Consider the following 12,709-nt stretch of genomic DNA (forward strand, 5'->3'; position numbering starts at 1 on the left):
GGTTGTGTTAGGAAGCAACAACGCTTTAACAAATAGGAAAAAAAAAATTCCAATTTTCTATTCGGCTCGCTTACAGAAACCAAGTTTAAGAGGGGGGGAGAAAGAAACAAAACACAACAACTGCATCTTTACAATCCAATCTTTTATTGGGTGGAATGATTGAGTACACAAAAATCGAATCTTTTTCTCAATAGGGCCACTTTAATGCGGGAAGAAGCACATCAATTTGGGCGTAAACCTTTTGCCTATTTCGCATTTTATGTTTCTTCTCTGTATATTTTTTCCATTCTTGTCTTTCTCCTCCCCATCTCTCTATTTCTCTCTCTCTCTCTCTCTTTTTTTTAAAGGGGTCTGAAGTGGTCACGCTTCACTTGGTCCGAGTTCTTTTATCTTTGGACTCTGGACACACAAACGTGATGTTGTAAAAGTGTTCCCTCGCCCTCCTGTTCATTACCGGTCCCACCATTAGAAAAATGGCAGCTGTGTAGTCCCATGCAATAAAAGTTTTATGACGACTGCAGTCTGTCTCTCCCTCCTCCCGAATACACTGCTTTTCCTAGATAGTCGGAAAAGATAAAACGCACTAATTCCCTGACATTAGCATGCTAATTGTTATACCTTAATCAATTTTCTGCTTTTGTTTTTTTTTCCTTGACAGGTGTGGCGGCTCAAGACACTTTCTATTTTAGCCCCCAGCCGCGAGATTTGGAAGTAATTAAGGGTCACAGTGCCACGTTGGAGTGTGGCGTATCGAACAACAAACACATCACTTTCTATTGGATGCTCGAAGACGAGAAGGTACAGAATACGACTCGAAGATTTCAACAGGGAAGTAATTTGCACATAACTCGAGTCGATCCCCAGCATGATTTGGGTGAATTCAAGTGCATTGCAACTAATATATCGACCGGCATTTCGCTGGTGAGTCAGGCTGCTCAGATCAACATTCAATGTAAGTATGCTTTATTTACAAAACTATTGTTTATATTCATGAAAAAAATGATAATGTTTCCGAGTCTACGACACGGAATATACGAGTTATTTCAGTTATAGTTTTATGTATAAGCTACCAGATATGGCACTATTCTCTTTCGTATGTTTCAAGAAAATCGACCCGGTAGTTGAGCTTAAAATTAGGATTTACGAGCAAAAAAGCGCTGCTGTAATCATCCTTCCTGTCACGGTATTGTATGACAATTACTGTATATCTTTATGCCTGTTTTTACGTTTTGAAGTACTGTACTGTATCTATTTACATAATACATAAAAACAGGTTTATATAATGTAAAATTTAGACGAAAGTATTTCAATCCTTAAAGAAATATGGCCATTTTTTTTTATCTCTAAAATGCACAGAAATTTATTTCAAATGGAACTTTTTATTGTTCAATCTTCATAATAACTGGAATGAGCACCGTGCTGTATTTAAACAAGCGCCCATTAATGCTAACTTCATTAATATTCCTATAAACGGTTCTAGTTATAAGCCTATAAATTCTATTACCAAACCCACGTGTAATCGCCATATTTATGAGATGAATTCTCATCAAAGCGCCCCCTGCATGAAAATGCATAAAAACGTCATTTTTTTTATAAATATTCCGAAATAAAACAAAAATGTTCTACATCGTATATTATTAATTCTATTTTATAAAAAACATAAAGAAAAAAATATATATAGAAACGAAAACTGTAACATTTATTAACTCAACAACGACAATTATTCAAAAATATTTGTTTATGAAATTAGATTTGACAGTGTAGGCGTCGCTCTGCACGTTATAACGGCGTGTCGTACTTAAACAGATGTACCTGGTACCAGCACTGGACGTATCTGATGTATTATAACAACTCTGTAATGTCTCCGTGTGACAACTTGATGGATAACAGCAGGAAAGAACTCTAAATCTTATGTTGTTACATCAATAGTTCCTAGTACAAGTCCGAAGCGAGAACCAAATTACACTCACAAACTCGTCACAGAATGAATGACATCATCAAAAACATTCCCTTTCCTCAAAAAAAAATGGGGGAAGAGAAAGGAGGTCCTTCATACCTTAACTTCTTTAGATCGTGATTTCAGGTAAACTCTTTTGTCGAATGGTTTTTCGTGACTGGGGTAATAATATCACTCCAGTTACTCAAAAATCGATTCTCCCTTACTCTCTCTCCTTTATATATATATATATATATAAAATAAGGTATTTTCTTCCTCCTCCTCCTCCTCCTCCTGAACTATAACCTTGTCAATCATCTGTCAATCGATTATTAGTTTAGGGGGATGGAAGATGTATTAATATAACTACTACAGTCGAACTAACAAATCTAACCGGTTCATCCATTAGTCTATTAGGTGGTGATTTAAGTGATGAAATTACTTATAAATCGATTATTGCTAAGTTACTTAACTTGTTATACCCCTTAATTGTTTAATTAGGACAAATTCTAACACAGGAATTCTTCCTTTTAGCAAACTTTGATTTGTTATTACGTTCCTTTGCTGTTTCAGTATCATTAGGTAGATAGAGTGAGACGAGAAAACAAGGGCGAGTGGATTTTATTTTCTTTTTTTTCTTTTCTTTATCCGATTCATTCGTTAGGATCTGGACTTCTGTTTGCTCTCCTGTCCCCTTCGAACAAATCTTTCTTCTGACTCATTTCTTTACCTGTCTATCTTCTGCCCGTCTTTTCAACACTTTCAATGCTTATTCTTAGTTTCTGTTTTCTTTAAAAACCTCCGTTATTTATTCTGCTACTTCTGCGTAAATTTTTGCATCTGATGACTCTCTTTTCTTTGCTGTCTGTCTTATAAGAAAGGCGAAACTGTGTTTATTTTTATTGCTGCAGTAGTAATCCTTGTCTATTACCACCAACTCTAGAGAACAGTGAGCAATTTTTCCTGCTTATCTCCTTTCTTCCTCTTGTAACTTGCGAGTTTTGTTAGTAACCTCATTCCTAGTGTCGGATATAGCGATTTACAACTTGCTTCCCGATTAAAAAAAACCTTTATAAGTGGACTTTTTTTCCTTTCCTTCCTTCTTCTTCTTCTTCTTCTTTTTTTTTGTAAAGATTTATGACTCGGTTTTTAGAGATAAAATCCTTAAAGCTAAATCTTGCAAACCTTGTAATGGAATGATATTAAGTTAATTACTCATCTCGCGATTAAAATTCTTGTAACGAAAGATAGTTGTTTTCGATTAAACAAAAGTTTATTGTGGAATAAAATCCTTGTAGAGTAAATGTAATAGTTTATTTTATCGAAATCCTTGTGAGAAAATTGAATTCTTTTCCCCCCTCTAAATGACTTTTTTTTGTGTAAGAATCTAATAATTTAAAAGCTAGTTACTGTGTAAAAATCCGTGTAAAGGGTCGTGTTTCTTGGGTAAAAATTTAACTGTTGTACAAATAGAGAAATTTTATAATTTGTAAAGTTTTTTTTTCAATGATGCAGATTCTATTTCTTGAAGAGGATCTGTACTAAAGTGCTGATTCATTTAAAATCTTTAATACTTTAGTTTACTGATTATTTTAAGGATTTCAATATAGAAAAATTAATAGATTCCATTATAAGAAAGAGTTTCCACTTGTAATAGAATCTATTAATAAAAGTCTTCAAATTTCTAAAGATATTTTAATGCTTCAGTAAATGAAATTATCCATACAAATTCTGAAAGACATAATATTTTCCCCCCCCCCTTCCTTTTTTTTTGTAGGAAGAATAACAAATTCGACTTATTTTTCATGTTAAAAAAGCAGAAATCCTACAAGAAACGACACTCGATAACTTGTAAGGATGAATTCACGTATTCTAACTATCGTGTTGAAGTAAAACAGGGTGAAAGAAGGTATTTTCGAAACATCAGATAAAATCAAAAATTCAAACAAACGTAAAAAAAAAAAAAAAGAGAGAGAGAGAAGAAGAAGATCTCTTTCAGAAACACAATTTCAATTTTCATGGAAAATTAAATCTTCTTGGATATCCAGAAAGACATGTAGCCGTGATTTGTGGTCGAAAACTTCACATTGTGAATGGATGATGTATGAACTTCTCTCCATTATGCCTGCTGCATGCAAGAGCCAGTTAAATGAGGCAAGGCTGCATTCAATACACTTTGCTTTGCTTCTATCAACACCGAAAATTTCCTTTTTATGATATCTTAACTTTACCTAAACTTAATTTACTCCATAAAAGCATTTCTTAGGAATTTGATTACTTCATCTTGTGTGATTTTTTTTTCCTGTTCCTCTTTTTTCCTTTTTTTTTCTTTTTTGTAGAAACTTCCTTTTCCCAATAAAAAAAAAAAAAACAAGCAACAGTTTTAACCTTTAATGGAAATGCTCTAGTTAAAATTCGGGTCTTGAACCCTTTTAATTTAAGCTTTTTATTAAGTTAAATTGAAGGAATAAATCTCGATCAGGCAGTAAATTCTGTGGTTTTTTTTTTATAGATTACCTTTGAAGGAACATTATTTTACTGTTCCTTTTAATAATGCCTAACTCTTTTTTGTTACAGTAAGCACTAGAGGTATCAATCAATGCATTTTAAATTAAATTTTACAATAAAATCCTTTCTAACCTGTGTTTTCTTATATCTTCTAAGTGCCCATTTCTTCCAATTTTCAGTATTTTCTATAATTTTTTTTTTTCATTTTGCAATTATAAAGCTTTTACGGATCTTCCTTTATCTGAAATAATGAATGTAAATATTAGTATATTATGTATGAAAAATGTATAACAATAATGGTCTGGGTTAAAGCCAATGAATTGTGCTAATTAGAAAGACTTTATACTAAAATACAAGCCTTTTTTTAAGCTTTATGTGTACTAAAACACTTACAGGTGGTAAGAAGAGCATCTGATTTACGTGATGATGTTGCTGTTTTTACACTCTTTAATTGTGTAAAAACAGCATATAAATCAAGTAATACAAGTTTTAAGCCAAGAGAAAGGTTTATAATTGTGAAAATTACACACAAAGTTCCAAAAAATGGAAGAAATAAACAGTTTAAAGATGTGAAAAAGTGCAGGTTAGATAGGATCTTATTCCTTTTATCAGTAAGAAGTCCGTTATACCACAACCTGTACCACACGCTGAGTTTCGACATTCTCTACTTTAAAAATCGATAGAAAACGAGCTAAAGTAATAATCGATTAAAATTCGATCAGATCGATCACGCGACATTAATCCGTCTTAATTAAATCGACTCTGATCCCGATCGATTTATCTGAATATCGATTTCTTTTGGAGATTACCGCCAAAGCTGGAAGATGGTTTGGAAGCGCATTCAAACGTTTCCTTTTCTACCCTCTAACGACTTGTGTGCAGGAAAAAATACATCAAAGACACCTACAGAGTGGGAGGGAGGGTGCCTCGGGCTGTGGCTCTTCTAGTAACTTATCCAGATTGATGGAGCATCCCCCCCTTCAGGAAGGATCCATTCCTTGGCTTAAGTCTAAAAGAGATGGCGCTGAAAACCGGAAATATGAGAAAGTGTTGCCAGTTCTGTTTAGCTACTTCATTTTTTTTTTCTTTTTTTTTTATTTCATTGCGGTTGTTTATTGCCATCTGTTTCTTTGCACTTCTATAATTGAGTTGTTATTGGTGCTAGAACTGGTGCGTGATCTGTTAACTGGTGGAGCGCTTCACTGCCCTTAGTCTATGCAGCGACGTATGAAACAAGAACGATCACGAAATATTTCTTTGACTTTTTTCAGAATTTATTCTTTGTAAAGAACGTTTAAAAGCGAAGAAAAAAACTTCGAAATAAGCTATAAAAAAAAGCGTGGAGACATTTCTGTGTTCGTGTAAAATCGTGTACCTTAAACAGCACTTTAAATCTTCAAAAGTTAGAAGGGAAAATACATATTAAAAGTTGTGAAAAGTTAAGAATATGAACGTAAAGTTAAGAATATAAGAAAAAACAAATAACAGAAACAAAAATTGCAGAAATATATTAACTAAAATTAAGAAAATTGTACATTGTGTAACAATAAATTCATTGTTCTAGATAGAAGACAAATTATTTCTACGTAAAACTTGTGCGTAGTAAAGAAATTGGTGAAAATTTTAAAATAAATCCTTCTTAAATCAATAAAATCTAAGTTAAAAAAGCTCTAAAAAGACGATACACTTTAATAAAGTATACACGGAATCTAATGGTGTAGGACTCAAAATATATGGTGCATAAAGTAAAAGAATGTTGGAATATTAGAACTTAATAATAAAATTTAAGGTAACTTCACTTTAAAAAATAAAATAAAAGGTAAATAAATTACAAATTCCGTAAAAATATTCAAAAAAATAAGGAAAGTTCATAATAAAAAAGCGACAGAAATTAGAAAATGTTCTTAACAAATTGCCTTAATTTGAAAATAAAACACTTTTTATAATGTGTACTTTTAATTTATGCACAGTTTGAATTTTAAAAAATGCATAATAAAATACGGGTGAAGTGTGGAAGTTTTTTTAAAAAAAAATTATGCAGTGGACTGTCGTTAAAAAAAAAAAAAACTACGAATAATTGATAACAATAATGAAAATATATAGAAAATTAATGCCGAAGAGAGAGAGAGAGTTAAGTGTAAAAGATTTCAGGAAAATTTATAATTAGAACTATGTAACATGGAAATTTTATAATTCAGTCAAGATAATATAAAAGAAGAACTCGTAAACGTCGACATTTTTCTTTCCGATGACAGAAATAATCATCTTGCATTTTACTTAAAAGACTACACTAGATCTAAATTTTAAAATATTCCACTTGAGTATTAGATTTTTGCATACGAAAACCAAAGATTTATATACCGTAAAATTTGCAAAACAAAATCTTAAATATGAAAAACTTTTTATATAAAGTTGCAAATAGCATCGTGTGAAATGCAACCAGCTTCTGCTGACAGTTTAATGCTAAAGATTACACCGTGTTTACCAAAAAAAAAAAAGGGGGGTGGAAGGAGGGAGGGAGAGAGTTTATCGCTAAACACGCGATAAATACATAAATTTGTTAATTGAGTAGAGAATTTTTTTGTCGTTTTGTCAACCCGCTAACAAATTATTGCATTTTCTACTTCTGTGCATTGCAACTTTTTCGTAATTTTAGGTCTTTTAGCCCGGAGGCATCTGCGCTTTTCTCACGAATAACAAAACAAGGAAGCAATCTGCAACTATTTAAAACTCTGCAAAAAGACTAGGATTTGCATAATTCGCATTTGTGAATACTCGGATAATAATTTTTTCTTTCTTTTTTTTTTCTGGAGTAAATTTATCAGAATCTTCATGAATTATTTATTAGACTTTAAACATAAACACACAAAGGCGAGTAAATTTTTTTATTATTATTATTATTATTTTTATAGACGATCTTTTAATGTAAATATTTATTCGTTTTTTTTCTTTTAATATTAATTATTAGTGTGTTTTCCATCGCTAATAAAGGTTTTCTTTCTGTTGCTATGATTTTATTATAACAGTAGCCGCAGAGTGTCGTGTGGTCTTAATTTGTTTCCTTATCAAATAATGTAGCTTATAAGTAAAGGAATTATGCCCCGAATCTAGAACCAAATAAGTCTTTCTTGCGTTGTTTTTCGTGTGGAATCGAACCCGATACTCAATATAATTCGTTATCAATGCATTAGCAACGTTTACGTCAATTAAAAAGAAAAAAAAAATGTAGGGACCGCCTATGTGTACTTTGTTGGCAAACTGCCAAGAATGTTCCATTTAACGCTTATTGGTTAATACTTTGAGAAATTACATTTAAATATGAAATCTTTATAATATTATATGTAAATTAGTTTTTAATATTTTAATTAGTTAATTATTATACATTAAAAAAAAATGAAAGTGTCCTGTTAGACTATTGGGCGAAGTGAGATCTTATATACAGTCGTCCCCCCTATAACACTGTTGATTTTTCCGTTTTATATGAATTCCACGTTGTACGAGTCATTTAGATTTTACAAATACGTGTGCTAGGCTGTGAACGACTCACGTATTTGTAAAATCTAAGTGACTCGTACAACATGGAATTCATATGAAACGGAAAAATCAACAGTGTTATAGGGAAGACGACTGGTACCATGAATGGATTGCGTTATTTTGGCGTGTGATTCGAGCGTTGTAAGCGGGATTAAGTTTATGCTGGTGATTTCTGTATTGTTTTAAGATATTTTTATATAAATAGTTCCTAGCGTATCTAATTTTGCAGGTTATCTTAAACACTAGCNAAATTTATCAGAATCTTCATGAATTATTTATTAGACTTTAAACATAAACACACAAAGGCGAGTAAATTTTATTATTATTATTATTATTATTTTTATAGACGATCTTTTAATGTAAATATTTATTCGTTTTTTTTCTTTTAATATTAATTATTAGTGTGTTTTCCATCGCTAATAAAGGTTTTCTTTCTGTTGCTATGATTTTATTATAACAGTAGCCGCAGAGTGTCGTGTGGTCTTAATTTGTTTCCTTATCAAATAATGTAGCTTATAAGTAAAGGAATTATGCCCCGAATCTAGAACCAAATAAGTCTTTCTTGCGTTGTTTTTCGTGTGGAATCGAACCCGATACTCAATATAATTCGTTATCAATGCATTAGCAACGTTTACGTCAATTAAAAAGAAAAAAAAAATGTAGGGACCGCCTATGTGTACTTTGTTGGCAAACTGCCAAGAATGTTCCATTTAACGCTTATTGGTTAATACTTTGAGAAATTACATTTAAATATGAAATCTTTATAATATTATATGTAAATTAGTTTTTAATATTTTAATTAGTTAATTATTATACATTAAAAAAANCTATTAGGGGGCATAATTCTTAGTTTAAAAATTCGCCCCCTTACGGAATTTTTTAAAACAATTTCCGATCGGGTAATGTTAATATTCTAAAAATTTAAAAAAATTTGTGCCTGGCATATGTTTCTAACGATCGAGGAGAGTGAATTTTTTTCTGACGTCACGTCTCCGTGGCTGTCTTTTTGTTGTGTGTGTTATATGTGTGTGTGTGTGTGTGTGTGTACTCTTAACATAATGTGACGAACATCTGCGGAAGTCACGTTTCGCTCTCGTATCTGTAAACAGCTGACAATCAGGCCATGTTCGATGGATAGAAGTCGTTATTCTTTCTTCTCGTTTTCTCTTCTGATCCGTCTAAATCTCTGGTGATTTTCGCATCCTCTTCCTCTCTTCTTAGTCTAGGCGGATCGCTATCTCGTTACGTCTTATACTGTACGGACAACCAGGGATTTTAAATTCTCGCTAATGGAAATGCTGCCGAGAATTCGAAAGAGATCTTGTCTGCGGCTGTCGAAAATATCTCCGACTTATCCACCCTCCCCCAATGTTGTGTTTACTCTAAGGAACAAAAGAAAGAAAGAAAAAAAAAAATGCTTTCCACTTTCTTTTCTCCTAAAAAATTTGGCTTCTAGTCTACTACTACTATTTATCTCGCTCAATATCTTTTCACTAGATTATCGGACGAAGTAATCTCGAAACGAAAGAAATGCCGCCGTATTTTTGTAAGTATAAACCAGGAATTCGGTCCTTCAGTTAATTAAACTTTCTTGCGAAGTTCTTGGCTTCTGCAAAAGTGACGTCACCCGTTTCGGGCCATCTGCATAATTGAATGTATTATTTGTTAATGGGCACAGATTTTTATGACTGACGGAAGTGTCTGTAATCTTTTGATGTTCTGAAAAGTACAAATGATACAGTTATATGATATTAACACTTTAAAGAATGAAACGAAAGGGTCTTGATTAAAATCAGTTCTGAAAGCGCATTTCTGTTCCCCCTTTTTTTTCCTCGTACAGAATGATTTGATGCCACTTCCGGAGTTATAACATTCGAATTTCTTCTTTCTTTTCGATTAAAAAACTGTCCAACAATTCTGTTTTATTGTGTTACAATAACGTTACTTTCAATATTAAAAATGCAGACGGTGCAAAGAACGTTTTCGACTTCTTAGATTTGACACATTAATGAAAAGATTTAGCTTTTAAATTTTTCAAAATTTCGTTATATTCAGCTTTTTTTTCCTAAACATGATTCGGAAAAATCTACCTTAGACACTATCTCAATTGTCTTTTTTATGTTTTTAAACTGTTTTTTTTTTTAGTGTGACATCATTGATTCAATTCCTCTGTAAGGTTCGCGTTGTTTCAACGTCAGTTTTCATGCCGTTTTTACGTTGTCATCATACAAATTACATATCAAACAAAGATGAGAGAAAGTCTACAGAACAACAAGCATTCTTTTGAAAGAGAAATCATACCCTTTAATTAAATTTGACTTTTCTTAAATCCGCTGCGTTATAATTTTAGTGTAATTTTAGAGTTTCCATTGCAATATCACGGTTCGACTTTCTTGAAATCAAGGAAAAATTAATTATGTTTTGCAAATTACTCGTGAAGAAATCTCAACTATAATACAGCGAAGCAAATTCGAGTTTAAAATTATTAGTTTTGAGGCTGTTGAGAGACTGTATATATATATAATTTATTTTTAAAAAACTAACGTGATCGTTTAAGTAAAAACTAGATGTACTTCAAGCCACAGAACTGCAAAAGTTTAACCATCTTACAAGTTAAATCTGCCATTTAAGGTTTTGAAAGAGAGTAATAAATTTTCTATTCAAATATCAGATAGATTTCCCTTCTAAAGATTCCTGGTAACGAGTGTCCATTGCATCTCGTTACCATCCACTGGTTAATTAAACCAATTTCGACGACTTTTTTTTTTTAAATCCGTCTTTCAGTCTGGACTTAATTTATTAAAAAGCAAACTGTGAGTAAGTAGGAGAGTCATTCTGTTTGGACACCGAATAGATTTATCCTTTTTGTTAGCAAAACTGTGGTATAAATCGTAACAAAGCCAGCCACCGAGTGAATCACGATCCATTCTTAACAGCCATACCCGAGTGGATCATAAACCATTCCCTCCCGTGATATACAATTCCTATAAATTATTCCTCTTTTAATAAATTGCCAGATGGCGTACAATATTATCAGTGACGTCACGCGTGAAAGCTGATTAGTGTGGTTTAGGTTTGTACATAGATGTGACGTCAGGAATGAAAAAAAAAAGTAATAAAATCTTCAGAGGTCGCTTTAGTAACAATTAATGGGAATAATGATAACCTATAGGAGACGCTTCACTATTATTATCAAAATGGCCTCTAGCGTCATAAATTAAAGCGACCCTTGGCGTAATTTTTAAGATCGTAAAAGAAGAAGAACGTTAAAAAAATAATAGGTTTTTTCTTAGTAAATGAAGAATTTTTATTTGGCTTGGTTAGAAGGAAAACGCTTGAGAGACTTCTATCAATATAGCGTCGAATTTTCTATTACTAAGTTCAATCTTATTTTCGCTCGGGTGAACTTTGACAGACTGACAAATTGACTTGTCTGCCGAAGTCACGGAAGCTGGAAGCAATGACAGTGGCGAGCTGGGAAAAATCGCGTGGAGGATACTCGCAACTATTCCAAATTACTGGCATTTTCTTCTTTTAATTAATACTCCACCTCGTCCCTGTTTACCTTTTACAGTGAATCCTAGAACGAAAGAAAAAGTCCTGCTGCGGTTGTGAATTCCTTACTTGCAACGTGTACCATTCTCACCTTGGCGGCTCGATCCGCTATTTAATTATGTCTTATCGCATTGTGGGTAGCAAAGAATGACTTTTGTTTCTACTCTTGCTTCGGAACTTATATCTCCCAATTAGGAGCAGCTTTATGTCGGTAGTTACCGCAGATATTTTTAAAAACGTTTCCAAATTAACGTACCGACAGTCCGTAGATCACTATGGCATCATCTACTAGCGACCGACAATAATTCTTTGATTTCTTTTTTTCCGTATTAATCGGTAGATGTCGCCTTTTTTTCACGGATTACGCTAGGAGTCGTTTTAATATTTATCAAAGCGACCTCTAATGTAATAAATGAGAAAAATAAAAAAAAGCGACCTCTATAGATCAGTGCCGTAATCGCTTCTTGTAACTATAAAATGTTTGGAAATGTTTTAATTTAATCAGCCATGAAAATTATGGCAAATCTCTGGAAAATTCTCTTTACATTAAACCGTTATGAGTATTTTTATAATCGAAATTTTTAAATTGGTTTATAAGATTTAATTAAAATGTGTACCTAAAGAAAATCACTAAAAACTATTAAAATTACTGAAGAAAATCAAGGTTAGTATTTACTCCATCTTTGATTTACTTTAGCATCTTTCAGGTAAGATTAATAAATATTTTGCTGTGACTAGTGATTTGCACGCTTCTGAAATTGAACAGGCCATTTGTTCTAGCAAATTTTAGAGTTTATAAGCCTCAAATCATTGTAAGAAATGTTTCAAATTACATACGTAACCGAAGATCTTATATAGAAACTTTAGCGTATTGTAAGCCAGCTTCAAGAATGTTGACAATAACAGTTTAGTATTTCTTAGAGCCACTAAAACATTGTAATTGTCGGTTTGAAACACTTAGATTATTTAAAGTGGATCAGGAATACGCAATACGCAATTTGGACATTTTAAATAATATAAATAGCAATGTTATGTAGCACGAAAAATCATCGCCGAAATAACTTACAGGATGTAAAAGAAATAAAATAAAATGAGTCTACAATAAACTTCTATTAAATTAAAAACATTGAAACGTATTTTGTTCTTTTTAAGACTGAAAACCGAAAGCAAAAATGT

The 12,709-nt window shown here is 32.2% G+C and overlaps 1 protein-coding gene across 1 annotated transcript in view; it reads left to right on the top strand.

The window, feature by feature from the left end:
- Nucleotides 1-12,709, top strand: part of LOC111631198 (inactive tyrosine-protein kinase 7-like) — a 34,459-nt gene that overhangs the window by 3,838 nt on the left and 17,912 nt on the right. Inside the window, exon 2 of the mRNA XM_023375403.1 lies at nt 659-952. Coding sequence (XP_023231171.1) covers nt 659-952 — 294 coding nt within the window. The remainder of the gene's footprint in view (nt 1-658; nt 953-12,709) is intronic.

Source organism: Centruroides sculpturatus, unplaced genomic scaffold (assembly GCF_000671375.1).
Source record: "Centruroides sculpturatus isolate CEXI.00-Female unplaced genomic scaffold, Cexi_2.0 scaffold602, whole genome shotgun sequence".
Lineage (NCBI taxonomy): Eukaryota > Metazoa > Arthropoda > Arachnida > Scorpiones > Buthidae > Centruroides > Centruroides sculpturatus.